The sequence below is a fragment of the Melanaphis sacchari genome, unplaced genomic scaffold (genome assembly GCF_002803265.2).
Source record: "Melanaphis sacchari strain LSU unplaced genomic scaffold, SCAv2.0 Contig0_pilon_pilon, whole genome shotgun sequence".
NCBI classification, from domain to species: domain Eukaryota; kingdom Metazoa; phylum Arthropoda; class Insecta; order Hemiptera; family Aphididae; genus Melanaphis; species Melanaphis sacchari.
Window position 1 is genome coordinate 24,898,337 of NW_020270366.1, and position 22,911 is coordinate 24,921,247.

General features: G+C 24.4%; 1 protein-coding gene across 4 annotated transcripts; it reads right to left on the minus strand.

Annotated features, from left to right (window-relative positions):
• Nucleotides 1-127: 127 nt before the first annotated feature.
• Nucleotides 128-16,944, minus strand: LOC112594312 (pyruvate carboxylase, mitochondrial). 4 transcript variants are annotated; one of them, XM_025339030.1, is made up of 19 exons: nucleotides 16,759-16,944; nucleotides 7,360-7,526; nucleotides 7,096-7,280; nucleotides 6,647-6,958; nucleotides 6,367-6,591; nucleotides 6,129-6,292; nucleotides 5,890-6,052; nucleotides 5,622-5,804; nucleotides 5,304-5,538; nucleotides 3,810-3,857; nucleotides 3,371-3,518; nucleotides 3,076-3,309; nucleotides 2,774-3,014; nucleotides 2,359-2,608; nucleotides 2,047-2,291; nucleotides 1,786-1,965; nucleotides 772-1,017; nucleotides 543-686; nucleotides 213-464 (listed from the first exon to the last, which is right to left on the minus strand). In XM_025339030.1, the coding sequence occupies exons 2-19, from the start codon at nucleotides 7,493-7,495 to the stop codon at nucleotides 213-215; spliced, it is 3,591 nt and encodes a 1,196-aa protein (XP_025194815.1). In that variant the 5' UTR covers nucleotides 7,496-7,526; nucleotides 16,759-16,944. The 4 variants fall into 4 exon arrangements, with proteins under 4 accessions (XP_025194842.1, XP_025194834.1, XP_025194815.1 ...); XM_025339039.1 differs by lacking the exon at nucleotides 16,759-16,944 and adding an exon at nucleotides 16,424-16,524; XM_025339057.1 differs by lacking the exon at nucleotides 3,810-3,857 and having other exon boundaries at nucleotides 128-464; nucleotides 16,759-16,943.
• Nucleotides 16,945-22,911: the final 5,967 nt, after the last annotated feature.

The window sequence follows — 22,911 nt, forward strand, 5'->3', positions numbered from 1 at the left end:
AAACATTAAAAACATAAAAATCATGAAACAAATGTCTACATTAGTATACATTATTTGTTCAAATGGATTATCACCACCAATTTGTTTAAACATACATTTTTAACAATTGCTGACTAGTTTATTAATCTTAAAACTATATCTGTTTTTTTTTCAGGGGGGGGATGATAAACATAAAGGCATTGAGTTCTAATAAATTCATTTTTTAAACAAAATTATGGTTCAATGGATAACAATAAATCATCTCCTTCTAATTTCATTCCAACATTTATTTCAATTTGTTTAACTGTTCCAGCAATAGGTGATTGTACCACCATTTCCATTTTCATTGCAGATAGAACAACTAATGGTGCACCTTTTTCGACCTTATCGCCTACTTTCACACGTATATCCATTACTGATCCAGGCATTGGTGCTCCAACCTGTCCCTTATCAGATTTAGATGCTTTTGGATGTATATGCATCTCCTAAAAAAAAAAAAAGACAACCATTTTATAATAATAATACTCATTACTTCAGATAATTAATTTCATTAAATTAAATACTTTAGAAGCTTCATTGTCTCGTATGAACACAGACCGTAATTGACCATTCATTTCAAAAAATACTTCGATCTCACCATTAGCAGTTAGCTCTTCAGAAATTGCAAGTGTTTTGAAGGCTAAAGTTTTACCTTTTTCAATTGTTACCTAAAAAATTGTACTCGTTATATTAAAATTATCAAAACAATACTTAGTCATATATTTAATTAAGTAACTATTTAAAAATACTAACTTCAAAGTTTTCTCCAACTTTAGGTCCGGTCAAAAATATTCTAGTATCAAGTTTATCTACTGGTCCATACTTTTCCTTGAATGTCAAATATTCATCAGTGACTGTAGGATAAAGGGCTGAACTCATAACATCATAATCAGTGACTTTTTGATATCTTTCTTGTAAATCAGATTTAACTTTGTTAAAATCTAGAGGAGGTAAAGTACATCCAGGACGTCCTTCAATCCGTGGCATGTCTTTCAAAACCTATAATAATTCAATGACTTTTGTAGTTTTAAATTATACAAGTATTTTACTTAATAAAATAAAAGAAAAAGAAATAGATTAAATTTAAAGAGTATAAAAGTAAGTTATTACTTAATTTATATAAAACATCCTGCAATTATAACAATGGGAAAAAATTAAACAAAAATTAAGAAGCGAGTAATTTATTTTTAATTTTTAATTTGGAATTTATACAATCTATACATAAGAAAGATAAAAATACAATAAGCATAATGGATATTTATCTTAATTTAAATTAATGTGGAGTGGTTTGAGTTACTCGGGGTAAGAATCAACCAGTGAAGGCACTTTGGAAAAATAAGAAATAAAAGATTGTAAAAAACAAATAGATTTTTTCTCTTATAGAAATGGAAAAATAACCTTTTCTTGTTAAAGAAAGAATGGGGCGAGTAAAATTGATAAGGATATAGGTGACAATCAAAAACTAATATTATCTTAGATGAGAAATTTTGAATTTATAGTAATACTAAAAGAAGTGTAAAAGTATTAAAGAATTTACAATAATATTATGAGTAGAGGAGTTGGGAATTTCAATAAAATGTTTTTATTTAAACATAAAACAGACATAATAATTGTTTTTGTATAATGTTCAGTAATGAATGAGCTAACTTTATGATAAAATATTTTTTTCTCAAGAAGGCTATTTTACTATTATAAATTTTAGGGATAGCTTTTTTACTTCTGTAGTAAAAATACAATAATATCTAATATAATAATTTAATCATTTACTTTTGATCTCAATGGCTCAGGGAAACCTTGGTATGGTTCACCAATACCACCTTGTAAAAATTCAATAACAGATTTGGGGAAACTCAGTTCTTCGGCCTTTTCTAGTACATCTTTAGCAGTTAATTTGTTTTGTACCATGAATTGAGCAAAATCTCCAACAACTTTTGAAGACGGAGTTACCTAAACATTTATTATTTTGAAAATTAAAAACTAAATACCTATTTTTTAAAAGATAATAAAGTGATATAACTTATACTTTACCTTAATAATATCACCTAGTAAAATATTAGCTTCTCTATAAGCTTTTTTAACATCTTCAAAGAAATCTCCTAATCCAAGTGAATAAGCTTGGAATTGGAGATTGGTATATTGACCACCAGGAATTTCATTTAAATAGACATCAGCATTTCCTGATTTCATTGTTGTTGTACATTCAAATGGTGCATACAAAGTTCTTGCTTGCTCCCAGTAAGCACTATATTCAGAGACCTGTTTTAAGTTCAAACCTGTATCAAGAAATATTTTTTAAGTATTAATGTATTAAATTAAGATTTATTTTATATTTATTATTACCTGTATCTAATTCGGTATCCTGCAATGAAGCAATAACAGCACCCATGCTAGGTTGTGAAGTCATGCCAGACATTGAGTCAACAGCAACATCAACTACATCAGCACCAGCTTGCGCTGCAGCTAACATAGAAGCAACTCCAGCACCACTGGTATCGTGAGTATGAACATGGATAGGTAAATTGGGATATTTAGAACGAATAGCACCAATGAGCATAGTAGCAGCACGAGGTTTTAAAAGTCCTGCCATATCCTGATTAATATAATATCATATTTTTTTATAAATATAATTTATTTAATAATAAAGAGTTAGAATTCTTAAACTCTTCAGTCTTTTAAGCTTTATGAAATTTTTGAAAAATGTTTAGTTTGAATTTAAATAGTTTATAAGCTAAGTTTAAACTTAAATTTAACTTACCTTAATACATAATACATGAGTACCAGCTTTAACTAACTCATCAACAAAATTTATGTAATAATCTAAAGTGTATTTTTTTTTAGTGGGATCAGATACATCTCCAGAATATGCAATAGCTGCTTCAACAACACCTCCTGCTTTAGCAGCTGCTTCCATACCAAGAATGATATTTGGTAAGTAATTAAGAGAGTCAAATACACGGAACACATCCATACCAGCTTGAACAGCTAGATCACAGAATCTAAAAACAAAAATATTTTAGTCAAATCAAGTACTATATATAATTTTAAAAAATATCATACTTAAAGACAACATTATCAGGGTAGTTTGTGTAACCAACTGCATTTGCCCCACGCAATAACATCTGGAATGGTATATTAGGTATAGCTGATCTCATATCTGCTAATCTTTCCCATGGACATTCATGTAAAAATCGAAGCGCAACATCAAATGTGGCTCCACCCCAATTTTCCAATGAATATAACCCTGGGAAACTTTGCGACACCCATGGAGCAATACGTAGAATATCATGAGATCTAAAATGTATATTTATTTAAACAAAAAGTTTTAATGAAATAAAATTAAAATCTGGCTAACCTGACTCTAGTGGCCAAAAGAGATTGATGGGCATCTCTCATTGTTGTGTCCATCAACAAAAGTCCCTTATGGTCTCGAACTGCCTTTGCAAAAGCTTGAGGTCCATCTTTGGTAAGAATTTGTTTAAATCCTTGAGGTGGATTTAAACCTAAAATATATTTTAAAGAAATTATAATATTGATTTCTATACCATATTTCTAAAATTTTAAAATTTTTATATTAGGTATGGTAAAAATATTTGATAAATATGTGGCTTAAAAATATAAACTGAAATAATATTAAAATATAAAACATATTAATTGTTAGTTCTTGTTAATGTATATGGTCTAAGAGTTAATGTTAAATATCCTAAAATTTATGAATACACAGTAATGTTAAAATATTAACTATTAGATAAGTAGTTAAAGTAAGTAGTTTATTATATAAAATCATGAATTACCTGAATTATTTTCTGGATCATTTTTGCCTAATATATGTGCAATGTAATCTAGACAAGCAGAATATGCACAGTGATATGAAAACAATGAGTAAAACAGGTGCATACATTTATAATACAAATAGACTTGTTAAAAGAATATTTCACACATAAGATAGTTAATTATTATAAATTGTATAAGTATTAAGTAAATAATCTGTCTATGTATTTATGAAAGGGTTTAAATTATATACTTAAATAAATGAAACTTGTTCTTTTGTAAACAATGAGAAAATTTATTTTGCCCTCTTGAGTATATGAAACCTAACGTTCTGCATTTAAAACAATTAGACTGTTAAGATTGTTTATAAAATTTATAATTAGTTTAGATATTTGTTTATTACTTTGTAAAGTATACCATTTCTATGATTAACTTTATTTTTAAAAAACCCATGTTTTGAATAATACAAGTATAAACATTAAAAATTAGAGAGAAAAGAAGTAACAAATTAAAAAATATTTTGTTAAATAGTGAGTTTAATGAAAAACTTTTGAATAATTTTTAAAAGATGATATTCTTAAAAGACAATTACAAATATTTTCAAATGTTACCACAATAACAGCTATTATTTTAACAAAAAATATAAACATTCACAAAAAGCTGTAAAATTAATCATGTACTTTTTTTTATATTTTTTAGAAAGTATCAGTTATAAATAGAATTTAAAACTTTTTAAATAACTATTGACTATTGAAAAAAATTAGATTTAATCTTAAGGGTGAATTTAGTATAGAGAAACTATATGGTTTTTATAGTGGTAGAAAAACCCTGAATTAAAAGGCGTATACACACATTAAACATTAAATATCAATAAATGAAATTGAAGAATAATAAATTAAAAACACAGTCTAGAAATTTAATTTAATTTATTCATATGTCACTGAGAAAGTTTGCTTTTAAGACTGTACTAAAATAGAATAATTTTAAAATAATTAAAAAAATATGTGTATCATAACATAATATGATGATAATAATAATAAATACGAGAACATAAAACCATACAAAAACAAAATAGAATAATAAAAATAATAAATAATCACATTAGTCAAACAACTTTTAATAGTATTGTCTGTAGCAGCGTTTTTGTTTTCAGTAGGTTGTTATGTTATAAATACCTAGTTAGTGATTAGTTCTTTAAAAGAACTTTTTTTAGTTTTTCAAAAAGTAAAAGGAAAAACAAGTAAAACAATTTATAATTATAAATAATTGAGCTAACATATTTGGTGTAGTCTTGAAATAATTTATATCATCTATTAGAAAAAATCGTTAAAAATTAAAAAAAATATCCAAATTCACAAACTATATACACGCATTATATACATGCAACACCATAATTATAATTTACATTTTATTAATTAGAGCATAATGATGGTAAAGTAGGTACTAGGTAGTACAGATACTTAAAGCTAATCAATTAATTGTGTTTGAAAAAATAAAATAAATAAAAACATATGTACCTGCAGGGAATTCAGGTACATTGGGGTGTACATTTGCAGGCTTTAAACTGGTTGCTAATGGAGTCTGAGGACCATTTACTAAAACTTCTCCCAAATAGTTAAGTAGTTTTTGAGCTCTATTTTGAGATGGTTCGAGTGTAAATAGTTGAGGATTTTCATCAATAAAATATGTATCAACCGATCCATTTACAAACTTTTCATTAGTTAATACATTTAACAGGAATGGTATATTGGTCTAAATTATAAACAAAACACATTTAACTTGTATATTTGTAAAACTTAATCTAAGAAGAAATAACTATGATATGTTCAATTTACTTTTACTCCTCGAACTCTAAATTCACGTAAAGCACGGTTCATTTTAGCACAAGATGCTTGTAAATCAGCAGCATGAGCAATAACTTTGACAAGTAATGAATCATAGTATGGACTGATTATTGCTCCAGCAAATGCAGAAGCACCATCTAATCGAATACCCATACCTTCACCACTCCTAAATACCTTAATTAATATAATAAGTGTTACTAAAAGTATTTAAAATAATATATTATAGTTTTTCATTTAAATGTCAATAATTAATATTTACTTCAATACGGCCAGTGTCAGGTTGGAAACTTTTAGCAGGATCTTCAGTGGTAACACGACATTGAATAGCAAAACCTTGAGGCTTAATCGAGTCTTGTGTTAATCCAAGTTCAGGCAATGTAACACCTTCCGCAATCCGAATTTGAGATTGTACTAAATCAATACTGTAATGACAAAGTATAAAATATTACCTAAAAAAAATTTAAAAATATATAGTCATCTAGTTTAATTTAATTTTACCCAGTGATTTCTTCAGTAACAGTATGTTCTACTTGAAGTCTAGCATTAACTTCAATAAAATAGAAATTTCCTTTACTATCTGTTAAAAATTCTACAGTACCGGCGTTTGAATAACCTACGTGCTTAGCTAATTTTACAGCACGTTCAGTCATTAAATCTCTCACCTGTTAAATTTAATGCAGTTAGCTATAAAACAAATATTTTTATTTATTAATAGATTTAGGTAAAATAGTTTTACCTTTGGATCCAAATGAGGAGCTGGTGCCAACTCAACAACTTTTTGATGACGACGTTGTACTGAACAATCTCTTTCATATAAATGAACAATATTTCCAGCTTGATCACCTAAAAGTTGAACTTCAATATGTCGTGGTCTTTCAACAAATTTCTCAATGAACATGGCACCATCTCCAAAAGCTGCTTTTGCTTCTGAGCTAGCACGTTCAAAACTTTCTTTTACATCCTAAAATTGTAAGTTATATTAATTGAATCAAATATATATTTTTCTAATAACTTACTTCCATTTTCCGGACCACCCTCATACCTCGGCCACCACCTCCAAAAGCGGCTTTGAAAATAACTGGTAAATCATGTTTCAAACAAAATTCAATAGCTTCATCAGATGTTCTAATTGGACCAGGAGTACCAGCCACAATTGGAACACCAGCGTCAATAGCTGCTTGTCTAGCTGCAACTTTATCACCCATTTGTTGTACAACATGAGGTGTTGGTCCAATGAATCGGATTCCGGCATCTATGACTGCTTGAGCAAAATCAGATCGCTCAGATAGAAAACCATAACCAGGATGAATAGCATCAACATCGTTTTCCTTTTAAATACATTATTTTAATAAACAGTCAAAATAGTAATTTCTTAATTTTAAAACTCGTATAAACAATTTTTTCAACAATGATTTGTTTATGAAGTTTTAAAAATGAGTATATTGTTACTTGTATGTTAATTTACTTTTGCTATTCGAATAATTTCAGGTATGTCAAGGTATGCTTCTACTGGAGCTTTTCCTTTTCCAACTAAATATGATTCATCAGCCTTTAATCTATGCATATGCATTTTATCTTGTTCTGAATATATAGCAACAGACTTGATACCCAATTCATTACATGCTCTGAATACACGTATTGCAATTTCACCTATGTTTATAAGATAACCAAGCCCATGTATAATATATATTTAATAGTACTAATAATAGCATTTCTTTTGAATACTCACCTCGGTTAGCTACAAGAACACTTCTTATTGGTTTGTATTCAACTTTTGATGAATACCTCGCTCGTGATATGGAAAGAGCGATGAACTGGTTTCGAACATGGTTCCGGACGGAACCACTTACATTTGAAATTATCATTATGATCACACAATTAGAATTTTATTATAATCTATAAAAAATAATATAAACATTTAATAAAAATCAATTTAATTAAATTAATTAATAAATATATATTTTTTAACAAATTGTTAACATTCAGTGTTCTAATTAGGAAAAATATAATTTGTTAAATTAGTTGAATTAAAAATTTAAAACCCGTCTTCTAAATGTACAATTATTTATAGTTAAGGAACTTGGTTTCGCAAAATTCTGACCAAGTGCCAAGTCTTGTCAGATTAAGTCTTCTTCAAGAAGTACAAAGAAAATATAATTTATTTTCAACAATGTTTCTCATAAGTAATATAATAAACACGGATGATAAGTATTGTTATAATATAACATAATTGTTGTTTTTAAAAAATCATTAGAGGCTGAAATGCCTGAAGTAGTGAAGTGACCGTAGGTAAATCTTCAATGTTGTTCACTATAAAAAATTAATAATCTGGACAATATCAGATTTAATAGAAATTATAATGCCAACAATATGTTCTAATATTTTTAAATGTTTATAACATGAAATATACACGTCAAATTAGTTATATGCCACATGTAGCCATTCTTTTAGTACCAAATTTGTATTTATATATTTGTATAATTTAGCTTAAGAATTTTAAAAACTAATACATACACCTATTTATATTACAACAATAATACTCATAAAGTCATAAACGACGCAAGGACATATTATACCGTCATAATACTAATTTAAAAACATTTATGCGCATACTATTAAAATCATTGATTTAAATTTTAACTTATGGGCTTATATAGTAAACACTTAACTGTATAGTATATTGTATAAAATCAAAATTAAGAAATGCTCATGCTTAAATTATTTAAATATATCGATTTATTAAAATCAATTGGTTATTATGGTAGGGGCCAGATTTTAATGCTTCAGTAGTCAATAAGTGATAACATACAAACATGCATTAATCAATTAAAAATAGTGCCCCCTCGCCCTCCCCCCACAAACACACACACGCACAGATATATAAACAATCAAACATCACAAAAAAATAATCTCGACAGAATTTAATTTTTCAATAAACAATACATTTATAAATACAGTCGATACAGATAACAGATGAATTATTTTTTTCATCAGGAATATTTCATTTTCACTTTTCTAACTTCATACTGACAAAAAAAAAAAAAAAACATAACTTTTAAAAATGAATTTTTTAAATACTTTTTAACTTCTTAACAAGTAAAATATAATTTTCAAAATGTATTATACTAACTGATAAAGTTTTTTATACCAAGAAAATATAGTATATCAACCCTATAACTGCAATAATATACTAGATTCATAATAAAATCCATGATAATATAGTATAAACAAATATTTTAATAATTATTCCCTGTTATTAAAGTTAAACTAAAATTACAATATCTAAAAATAACAAAAATTTGCTGTTTTTCAAACTAAAATCGTCGTATTTTGCTTAAATATTCAATTTTGTAAAAATTTGAACTCAAATATTTAAAAATAAAATTGTGCATAATATGCATTTAAAAGATATTTACATTTTTGTATCTTATAGAAAACTTAAAAAGAACGTTAAATTTAATTTGAATATCTTATAAATTTTAAATTTTTTGCACATTTTTGTGGTTGTAACAAATTATATTGTTCCTCTTAGAATCTAGTAACATATTATACCTGTATAGGTTTTTTCATTTTTACTTATAAATATTTAAACTTCAATATATATATATTTATCAGAATACCCCACAATCTGTATCCTATTGTTCGTTATAACTAATATATTTATGAATTTAAAATTTTATTTTGTGCATAAATAAAAAATTTGTGCGTATGCATTATCATTTAAAGTAGTGTCAATGTCTATTTGTCTACCCCTTTCAAATTTCAATAATGTTCATGTATTTTTTTAAATGTATTACTTATCATACTTAATATTTATATATAATATATACATATTATAAATATGTTTTCTCAGTAAATAATAATGATGTTAATACATGGTATATATACAATTATAAATAGAGTCTAAAGATAGTAAATTCGAATCAAAATCGACTGCTCTTAAAAGAATCAAAAATTTGAATGTGCAACCAAGTCCTATATTCACACGGGTAGCCTACAATTCAAAAAAAAAAATTAATTAATTAATTAATTAGAAAAAAACTTATTTTAAGAATAAACCTTAAAAACATCCACAACTCATTAGCCATTGCAATCCTATACATCGGTCAATCTTATGGACACACAAAATCATAACAATTATAATACCATCTGTGCGTAAAATATGACAAAGATCATAACTACCGAGTACCGACTACCTATCGGAAAATTATATTAAAGATCGAAACAGCTCTGCTAATTTTAAGAGATGCCCATTCTTTATTATTTAATACCGTGTTAGAGCCATGAAATTTTTACAAATATTTCAACAATACTTCGTATCTCGAAGAAAAAATGTCTAAGCGTCACACTAATACTTTTAATTGAGCAAATCCGTTATATATGTTTCATTACTTATACTTGAGTCATAAGTCTAATAGCGTAGGTAATTAAAATCTTAACATTGAATTAGCATTATTAAAATACCTTTCCCACCAAACATCTACTATAAAATCCATTCTCTATACTATTATAATATGTAATATTCAAATTATTCCATAGTCAATAATAACTACCATATTATGTAACATTGTGATTATCTTATCTTTTTATTTTTTGTATACTGTATAAAAATAATTTGTAATTGTTCAGCTATATAATAATTTTTACATATCATTTAAATAACTAGAATTTATAGCTGATATTTAAATTTAAAAAGATAATATATATAGACCCAATAACTTTAAAATTTTAAGTTTTAAATATAACCCAATATTTAAATATTTTATTTACTCATAAAATAATTATTTTTATTTAATTTAGTAATAACTCTTTATTTCCTGAAACCTAATAAATAACTCCTGTAGTATATATTTTATATATTAAACTGTATTTTTTATTTGTGCAAAGAATATAATGAAATTAAATTGGTTGTAAAGATTTTTTTTGTATTTGAGTACGAAGCCATAACAAATATAACACAATAATATTTGTATTGATGCCATTTTAAAATACAGTTCAATCAATAACACTTTCGAATAAGTGTTAAAAAGTAATAAAATATTTTAAAAATAAAGCGAATTCAAAAATTTAAATTTAAATAAAAATGTTTAAAAATCTTAGCAAACCAATAACAAAAAAAATAAATAAATAAATAAATAAATACAAAAAAGTTTATCAACATTTTAACTATCATATTTTAGTTTTGATAATCATGAAATGCCAATAAACATATTGTATCCAGGCACAGATCCAAAGCAAAGATCTGGGGGGAGGAACAATTTTTTATTGGTACTTGATTCATAGTTTAAAATGTTTGTCATAATAATAGGTATATGTAATCAATGTAATAAATAAATTAATGATTATTTAATATAATATGATATTTATTAATTAAATAATAAAATCTAAACGTCTATTTACATTTTCAATTTTTCGGATATATATATCCACCTTGTATAATATTATATTAAATTATCAGACATATATGTGATTTGAAATATAGTAATATCAGGATCTGTAGAATTATAAAAAAAAAAATTAAGAAATAATATGTCTAGGGAGGAGGGGCTTGACCTTAAGTCCCCCCCTAGATCCGTACCTGATTGTACCTATTATTTTAAGTCAATTCAAAAATCTTTTATATATTTTTTTGTAAAATAACTGCCAAAATAATGTTTTGAAAAAGTATTATTTTACAAACAATAATAATAAGTTCGATATTAGTTCGATATATTATTTGAATAATTTCACATAAAATAATGTAATAGGTAGTTAGGTATGCTTTTTCAAATACTTAAGTAAGAGATAAGAGTAGGTACATAAATATAAATCTCTTATAAATAATTATTATATTTATTACCTGCTCAATAATATAAGTTATAATAAAATAAGTTCATATCATCGAAACAATCAAAATATAGGTACTTTGATAATAAAACTTGCATTGGATTTGAAACGTCATATAGAACTAATAATAGTACTTTTAAATTTATAATTCAATATAATATGTTAAATACAAAATAATATCAATATTACATGAATCTTGAGACTTGAGTACATCAGAACTTGAATATTAACACATGAGTAGTGTATACGAATCTGTATCCAACGCGACTAAATACAGTAAAAACTAACGGTATCTATGTATTTGATAACTTTTATAATATAGTGTTCTATCATTGTATATATAATTGTATGTATATGTGTTATGCATTTACGCTTAAACGGTTGCACTGTTTAAGATGCAATTTATTTTAAATTTTTAAAGCACACCGTGGAGAAGGTTTTAGGTATAAGACAATGGCCACAAAACCTTAAGGTGTGTTAATACTTTCTAGGGGCAATTTTAGAAATGATGATGATTTATTTTTGATAAAAATAGCAATTTTAAAAATAAATTTCCTATGCTATATTTTGATGTTATTTAAGTTTGAACGATTTTCTTAAATACATTCATACAATTTAATTTAATTAATAATTAAAAAATGATTTTAAATTTCAAGTAAAAAATACAAAGTACGAGTATATGTTATGATGCGATACAATACAAAAGATATAAATAGGATAATATACAGTATGTTTCAAAATGATTCATTCAATTTAGTAGATTATAAATATTAATTCTGTAGTTTGTAGTAAACGAAGCATCATTCATCTGAATGGTAGGGTGATAGAATTTTTATCGATTACCGATAATTTGCGATAAACTGCACCTTAGCCGAATGACGTGATTTAATTAGTTGTTATCGAAATGCCGACCGAGCAACAAAAAGTGTCATTAGCCCTGTTTACCGGACCTAACAATCTGTGATTTTTTTTTCTATGGGGTTACTTAAAAAATAGTGTTTAAGTACCTCCCCTTCTAAAAGATCTTGACTAATTGGAAAGTCGCATTATAGACGCCATCAATTTGATAACAGTCTATACATGCTTCAATAGGTTTATGAAGAATTTAAATATCATTTAGATGTATGTCGTGTAAGTAAGGGAAGTCATATAGAACATTTGTAAATATTATACCTAAAAGTTAATGTAATCAACTAACTTATAAAATTTATTCTAATTTAATTAATCAAATTTTACAGTAAATATAATTTTTTGAAGTCGGATAATCATTTTGAAACACTCTATAATACAAATAAAGTCTGTACATAACAGATATTGATTGATTTATTAAGTATTCGTAAAACTATTGCTTAAATATATTATATCTTGATATTAAAAAAATGATATAATTAAGTATATTAATAATTATTAAATAATCATTTCAATCTGAAATTTTTGTTAATATGCATTAACAAAGAATTTAAAAATCTATACCAATAAACTGGCAAAATATACGATAATTAATATCTCATTATTTAATATAATTATGTTCATTAAAAAAAAAAAAAAAAATTATACGAAAAATTGTATATGCTTGTTAAATTATTATACATGAATAATTCGTGGCCTTACTATTGTACCTACTCAAAAATATGTTCAAGGTCACATTGTAAGACATCATCAACATAAATCACATAAACACTTGATAAATTAACTTTAGTAAATAAATATAATTTTTACATAATATAGATTTGTATATTAATTTTTTTAATGTATAGATATTGAATAATGGATATTCGATAACTTTTTACTTATAAGAAAATATAAAAATCATTTTAATATAGTTTCAATAGGAGGTGATAAAAAAGTAGAAAAATTTAGTTGGATCATTTTGAATCCTTAAAAATTAAAATTACAATTAATTTGAGAAACTTACATCACGACTTACCTATATGATATATTATTAAGGTAAACAAATAAGATAACAGTTTTACTGTAAAATACAATAATGAAAAGGAAAAGCGACAAACATTTAATCATGATAAACTGTCTGATCATCAATAAAATAAGTATTGAATATTGAAAAGTCTGTTTTTATGCTCGTGGATCAAAATTACTTTTAATGAAGACTTTTTCAAAACTATGATTCAAAAAATAGTAAAATAATAAATAAGAATATTTTATAGTAAAAATTTATTTTTATCTGTTTCGCGTTACACATATAATCAATTGTAATCTTATTTTAAAATAAATTATACTAAGTATCTTATTTACTATAGTAATTATATCATGCATGCCTAATATGTAGATTTTTAGTTAAGTAAACATCTTACCTTCACAGTTTCACACCATTATACCTACGGTAATATACGGTACGTATTTGTTCTTATTAATTTATCCTCTCTTCTCTCATAGTTATAATTTAAATATTTTACTATGGTATAACTAAGTCAATGACAATATATTATGGTAAGCATTAACATAGCATTATTTTTAGACTATTTTAAGTCTAAGTACAAGAAAATAAAAATAAAATATAAACATAACGAGTGTACATTATTATAATTTTAACAAAATTGTGCACAGTGCAATATAACCAGTATTTAATATGTATAGTAGCCAATTGATATAACTGTATAGTGTATTAAATATGATAAAATTAATACAATTACAAATTGAAGAAAATATAAATTGTGTAATATTATTTATATTTTTAATTAATTAATTTTCTTTTTTTGTACTATTTATAATATGTACAAAATATTGGTTATTCACAATATACCTACAATTTTTGAAATTAAACTATTCATAATTAATTTATACCAATAACTTCAATGTAATATTCATGACTCTACACATCTTTACATTGTTAACACCTAATTATAAATTACATGCGAATGCAAATGCAATATTACATTAACAATAATACATAGCCACATGGGTACCTCCTAGTTAGGCATCTATTTACTTAAGAATTGATAACGTTAGTTACTATACGTGTATGCATACACTCAAAAAATAAGAGCCAATAAATATTAATGCCATAAATAAATCGTAAAATGTATTAGATACGAATGAAATAACCAAAATATAAAATGATTCGGATTTTAGGAATTTGGAATTATTAAGATTTTAAGTCAGCTATCAGAAATCGATTACAAAGTAGATACTTATTAAATACTTAACTTCATCAACACATGCATAAAATAATCAAGAATTAAAACTGAGACAATCTTTTGGTATTATTAATATATAAGTACAAAACATTTTCAAAGGTACTTAAAAAAATTATAAACACACTTCATTTTTATCAAAATAATTTTAATTGCTTAGAAGCAGAACATGTCTATAGTTACGTATTACTTAATACTATAAGAAAATAATAATAACTCATTTTTTTCAATTTATATTTTTTTTTAAATTATAAAGATTTTTAATTTATTGTAAATTAATAATGAATAAGTACTAGTATATTTAATAATATAAAATTAAAAATAAATAGCTATGAATTAAGATTTATTTTTGATATAATATTATATTGTTATACTAACTGGCGACTCATGATGATTAGTATTATCTATATCCATTGATGCTTAAAAATTAGTTATGTTCAAAAAATGAATGATAGGTAAATAGCTAATAATTTGTGAACGTATAGGTAATAATGTATTAAACCTGAACAGCTTCTTGGCAATTAAAGTTACATGAACTAAATGAGGTATAGAGGAAGTTCATTAAAAAAAATTAATAACCAATTGCTAAATAAAGAAAGTAAAATTATAAATGGTTTTTAAATTATTCTATTTACCTATATATAATTAAAAATTTAATAAGACCTCCGTATAATTAATACTACATTACCTACAAGCTATATTATAGTTATTGATAGAAACAAATAATTTTAAAGATTTTGTTATCTATATATTTATATAATTTATTAATAATCGTAATATATTTTCAAGGGCATTTCTAGAAAAGGGCAAGTAAGAGCAGTTTTCATTCTCGCTCAACATTATATTGTTCATATGACCTTACATTATTTCATAAATGTTAAAATTAATATATATACATATAACTACGTATTATATAAAATTTAAATCAAAGAAAACTACTTAATTAAAATAAATTGTCCTATCATCGGAAAATATATATAAGTATATAAAAGGCCTTGAAAAGATGTTTTTAATTAGTTTTGAGGTTTTGACATAAATATTACATAATAAAATTAAACGAAGTTTAATAAAAAAGTTTTTATAAAATAATTTAATAACGGAAACTAAGTTGATTAAAGCAAAAATATGTAAAGGTTAGCAACTCAAAAATATTCCCTGATTTTTACTTTAATTACTTCTTGTATTTAAATTCTTCTTCAATGTGTTTGATTTAAACTATTGACAGTTATTAAAATATTAACTTATAACAGTTATTATTTTTAAAAATGATTAAGTAAACTATATATATTTACAATAAAATATTTTAATTTAAAATAGTAGAATTACTTAATTTGAAATGCGACGTTTTTTTGAGAATATTATATCCATATTAATTTATAAATGGTTTAAATTTAATAGAAAAATTATTTTACCGTAACACTGCTTAATGATTTTCAAAATATATAATAATAGCAAACCTAATAACAATAAGTTAGGTAATGTAAATTAATCTTTATACCTTATAGGCTATACCTACATATTATATATAAAAATATTTTTAGTTAAAATATACAACTTAATATTATAATAATTTGTTTATAGTTTAATACCCTTTCATTAATGAAAAACAAATAAATAATAATAGGTTTTTACAAATCATTGCAAAAACCAAACTATGAAAAATTGAATTTACATAACGTAAGTAATAAACATATTTCAATTTAAATATGTAAAAGAACCATTCAACAATTTTTAATACATTTTTAAATATTAAAAATTATGAATAATATTAAAATATTCGATAATTCAAAAAATAAATAAAAACAAAATGCACACCTGACACTTGTTGACCATTCGAAGGATTACGTACCGGATAACAAACTAATAATAAGAAAAATTAAATTACCGCGCTTGTCGATCGTTTGTGACCTATATAACCTCAAAACTCGTTCACCTTGCACAACCTTGCAGCTGTGCGAATGTGTCGACGGTAATCCTGCGCAGTGTACGCTCATGATAATATCACGTCAATAATACGATTACATGTATATTATTATTATTATTTATTTAATATGATTATGCGAGTCGTGTGATACTCTTGACGAAAGTTACTGATATTTTTTAATATGTAGTATCTTGATTATATCGAAACTAAAAGTGTAGGTACTTACAGAAAATATCGATAGAGCTCTTCTTATTATGAGTGAACCAGTACGAAAGACGTCCGTCCACCGACCGAAACTAATGCCTAATGAACCTTCAACAAAACTTATATGTATGTGCTAATATAAAACGATAACGTTCGTTCAATAATTATAATATTCTACTATTCCACTACATGTTTACTATATAGCCGCTGATAACCGATGTTAAATACTATATAGTCCATTATGACAATGACATCACAATCCCCCACCGTGCGTTGAACAATTTAAACAGGACCCTAAGTGTTAAGCTGCACAATTAACTATTGGAATCGGCAGACTTTTAAACTGTGCTGCTATCTAACAAATTATGTTTACTCAAAAAAATTTTTTTAATTTTCGTTTTTCTTAGTATTGCTACATTAAGAGTACTACTATGATATTTAACAATTTTATATTATACAATATGTCTCCAAAGTACTGCATCACCTTAAATATATTTAGTTAATATAAAGATTTCCAATTTTTTTTTTTTAATATTTAGGTAAGTATTCTTAAATCATAATTTGTTTATACGTGTCTTTTGAAAAATGTAGCTAATTTAAATACATAATATATTTATTTTTTACGGAAATACTTTGGGCAATGGTGTCTTATTATGAAGGGGGAGAGTAAATAGAAGCGCTTTTCCCGTCGGACTGTTTTCACTGTAATCTGTAATGTTTCATCGTATTTGATTATTTGATAGGTGAAAGCAATCTACCTGAGTATGATAATATATGAAACCTCCAGTAGTCAGTATTATATTTTAATCCAATCTCCAATTGTTCACCTATATCGACTAGATTTGAGATTTGTCTTAAGGCTATCAAAATTCTTGGCTTTATAAATAAAGCTGCCAAATCTTTTGACAACTTTGTCTCAAAGTTCTTTTTTGCGTATTAGTACGACCCATACTTATTGGAATATGGATCAATTGACAATTATATGGAACCCTGCTACGATCTTGCATAAAGACAAACTCGAAAGAATACAAAGATAATGTATAAGATTTTTAGGATACAAAAAAAATTTAACAATGCACTAAATTACCTTTAATTAAGTCCCTAAAATAAATTTAAAGCTCGATTCTCTCTCAATCCGTCGTACAATATATGATATACTTTCCACTTTCTTATATAAATTAGTTTTATCTTTAATTCGCATGTCTTTTTACGTAGGTATATCAATACAATACCCGCTCATGTCTTACATTTCATATAGGTAAGAACTTACCGCACTAACTATTGACAAAACAATCCACTTGATAGATTCCTAATACTAAGAAATCTATCTAACTTTGATTTCTTTTTTAATTCTCTACTAGACCTAAGATGACACTCTTCAAATATGTAATATAGAAGTAAGATACATAATTTGCCCATTATAATATTTTCTTGTCTCTTGTACTTAAATTTTACTCTAACATTAAGCTTATCTATAATATTATGTTGTTTGTTAAATGTATTATCAATTTGTACTTGATCCTACATGGCATCAACATAACAATAAATAAATAAAAACAATTATCATAATAATTACAACTAAAATTTTATTATGATTCATTAGTGTTTTAAAAATGAATTACCTTAATTACATTACATTGGATAACTGCATGTATATTTTATAATTATTAATTTGAAATAATCACTGATTCGATAGAAACACACTTATATAATGATCTTTCAAATTTTTACTTTTATCAATGTTATTGGAGAATATATTATCATATTCGCTATGTTCAAAGAAAAAAGTTTTATATCCAATAAAATTTAAGTGAAAAAACTATAAGAATATAATAAGTTAGATCAGAGTTTTTTCAGGATTTCATACATTTGTAACAGACTATCAAAACCTGGCCAAGATGTTTGCCCTTGAAATTAGAAACCTATTTTGAAGCTTCTTCAGTTGTTGACCTCAAATAATTACAAACTTTCGCAATGAATAATGATCCTAAGTTTATTTAAAATTTTAGACAATTATTTATAAAAACACTATAGTAAGAGGACAGTAAATCAATTTGTAAGGAGCGGGGGTTTACAATTGTCTATTTATTTATTTAGTAATGTTTACTTTATTACATATTTGAATATATAAGAAATTACATAATTAAACCCCCATAAAATATTTAAATATAGTTGTTATCAATATCATAAAAATTAAATACTACTTTTGTGAAATTAACATATAATATGTGAATAATAGGTACATACAAAACAGGAATAAAGAATATTTAACATGAGTATTAATTAATATTTGTGACACCAAAATTTATTGGTTGTTTTTACATTTAAAAGTATTAAATTATTTTATTTTATTCACTACGAACTTAATTAAATTTAAAGAATGTAGACAAATGGATTTCACTCTACTGTATATTAGGATTGAGTGGGTCCCTATTTGTTTGTGTTTAATTTAAATTTAATGATATACCTACCATTGTATACGAAAAACATTTTTGTGCATAGTTGATCTGAAAGTCCGAGTGAGTGACTATTAAGGATGTGTTAAATTTGAAAATGATATATTAATATTATTGCATGTGAAAAACAGTCCTGAGTGGAGACAATCTGAAAGCCTATATCACAAAATATATTTTATTTTATTTTTTAGATATGAATATCATAGTATATTATTGACATAATGTTTACGAAAATATTGTATTAATTAATATTTAATTATTATAATAATATATACTTTTACTATATTAATTAATTCGTATAACTCACAATTTAATAATATCTTTTTATAAACACCGTTAAACAATAAAAATAGGTTCATAGTATAAATAGATAATAATATCTTAAAATAAATAAAAAATGTTATTACGTTTGATAAAATTTAATATACTTAAAAGTTTCAAGTTCTTACTAATCGTTTTTTATATTAATTTAAAATGTCTACAAAAATTATTTGTTTATATATTTTTTAGATTTTATGATGTTAAGAATCTTTTGTTAAATTTTCAATGCTTCAATATAGAATAAAATAGCTAACAATTTTTTTGTGATTAAAATGAATTTCGTTAAAATTCTAACATTAAATTAAATGCATATAAAAAAAAATGTACATGTATTTTTAATTCTTTTAAAAATGTATAAGAACAAGTTATATATAGAATCTTGTATTATATGTTTAAGAATTTTGACCCATCAAATATTTTTTACTAACATTTATAAAAAAAATTGTGAATTTCTCATAATATTTTATTGACATTTAAAAAATGTTGTGTTTAAAAATAGCTTAAAAAAAAGTTGAAATATTTTAAAAATTGTAATGCTATAGAAAATGATAATACTCGTATAAATAAACAATTGGTGAACATTTTGTGTTAACAGTTATTTATTTTATTATTATTTTTTTTTTTTTGAGTTCACCTAAAAAACAAAATTGTTTTTGTCAAAAATTGAAGTTACGTAAAATTTTTCATTTTTCTTGATTAAAAATAAAAGTACTGTAAATTTTTTACTTTTTAATTCCCTCCCCTCACACACAAAGTACTAACTAGATCTAATTTGCTACCAGAAATTAATAATTACCTCAGCAGTCAGTACTAAAAAAAAAACACATAATTATAAAATCAATACATTTAATATTAATCTAAAAATGGGAATGTTTACATATATCCGGTTTAGCCAAAATAAATTTTTTTTTAATTTTTGATTTAATTTGAAAACAAATGATTTTTGATACTTGAAATGTTCACTAAATGTTTATTTAATAATTTCCCATACTTGATATAATAATAATATATTATCATTCAAAAAAACAAAAGTCTTAAAAATTATATAACAATAAAGTTTTGTTAAAATAAATATTTTACTGCAAATGACATCTAATCGTAATTATGTTAATATATTATTTTAGAGAATTAAAAGTTAGAAAATACAAAACAATGAGTCTAAACACTTAAATGAAATACCTTGTATATAAATACCTCTCCTTAAAAAAATGTCTCTGGATACCCATAATCGAAAGTTTACGTTATAAAACTTCACATTTTAACAGTTGTATCTTAATTGTTTTCATAAGTTTAACAATAACTTTCAATTTTTCTGTTTATAATATTTATGTATGCAATTTATTTTCACAATTAATGTGACTTATTTTGTACTTCATTTTTAATTTTAAATGAAAAAACGTTAAAAATGCATTTTGAATAATTAATTTAAGGCAGTTGTGTGATATTATCATATTTACATGGGTTTATGTGGTGTAGGTATTTATAATTTGTAAAGACTAAAGTTGAATACTTTTTTATTAAATTTAAATATATCTATGGTGTTTATACTCATAGATAAGTTTGCTGTATAAACATGTATCGGTGTGTCGGTCAGACATTCAGTTTATTCCAGTTAATAGAATTTGAGAGAAAATATAAACACTATATCATTAAATAAAAATTAGAAATCTAAAAATTTTACTAAAATATTAAATAACTATAAATTAGTACTAATAAATAATAACGAATCTCCGTATTAAATTATAAATATTTAAATAAAAAATAGAAAAATATATATTTCCGTGCTTACTTATTAGCGTTACATAAAAAAAGTCATTCATCATTCAATATTATGTCTTGATTTTAAATTATCTATATTTAAACCCCATCTAACTCGGAGCGTATATAAGAGAGGGATTTTGTGGTCAGATTTAAATAATAAATTTTTTTATGAAACGTATTGAATTAATGCTGTTTAGAAAATTTTTAAAATTTAGTATTTTTTATAAAAAAATGTAGTTACCAATCTACTTCATCATAATGTACATTGTACATAATTTATAAAAATTGTATTTAAAACTATTTTTTTATATGCTTAAGGTACTGTCAAAAAAACATCTATAAATATCCTAAGACTAAGATTTTTTGTAGTACATAAGTCAGGTTTTATTCCATTAGTTTCCAGTATCACACAAGTTATGCACTATTCATTTATATTGTTTACACTATTTGGTATTATGAGCTATGCAACGATTAAACAGTGGCGTAGCCAATAACCGTAGCCCCCCTCCCCCTCCCACGAAGTAAAAAGATATAATTGGGCTAAGCTTTTTATATCTGATGACTTTTTTTTTTTTGGTAAACCACCGATGTGTAAAAATTGATTAGCCTCCGAAAAAAGAATCCTGGCTTCGCCACTGCGATTACATATACCTATCCTAAATCAATACAATCTATAGGTAAGTTTCAATGGTCATATTAGAATACTATAGTAGTGTTGTTTAGTACCTATTTTTATTGTTATTACTTACTTATTATTATAATAGAGCAAAGTGAATGTCAATAGTGATTAAAATGTACTAAATAACTGATCAAAAATTGTTTTTTCTTTATTGATATTACCTATATTCAATTATAAATATAACATGTAAGTGTTCATTGTTTATACATTATTTGTGTATACGATTGATTTAAATGTATTAATATAATTTACTTACAAGTTACAGAAAATATATTTTAATGTTCACATTACAATAATCACATTGTTTGATATGAGATATAATGGTTCCAACTTATCCATTTAAATGTAGGTAAATAAACCTAATAATTTTTACACTAGCCTCCTGGACATTATTTATTTTGAAGGACCTCTTCAAAAACCATAAGAACAAAGATAATAATTAAAGTTAATCAATAAAAACATAAATATCATATCGTTGCAAATTTTATTTTACAACAATTTCAATAAAACAAAAAAAATATGAAATATTTAAAAGTTAAAACAAAGTGAAGATGAAGATGACCAATTGCTTTCTGTTTATTCAAAAAATGTTTTAACTATTTAATAATATAGCCAATATAGGTATTACCAATACCAAATGTTGTAATTGCACAATTACATAAACATACCTAATTATAATATTTTTATTTTAAAATATTAAAAATATTCATATTTATTAATATATAATATATTAACTTATTCATAATGGGTAGTGTGCTAAAATTATAAATTGAAAACGATTATTTTCAATGCACCAAAATTTCTGGTGTTAAGAAACTAGTTCATGATTTTTTTAATTATATATATATTTTATTAGCTTTTAGTTTTACTATTACAGCTATACAGCTCAACAATTATATAAAATTATATTATTTTATTTTAATGATAAATGTAAACGGCATGATTTTTTGAAAATGTA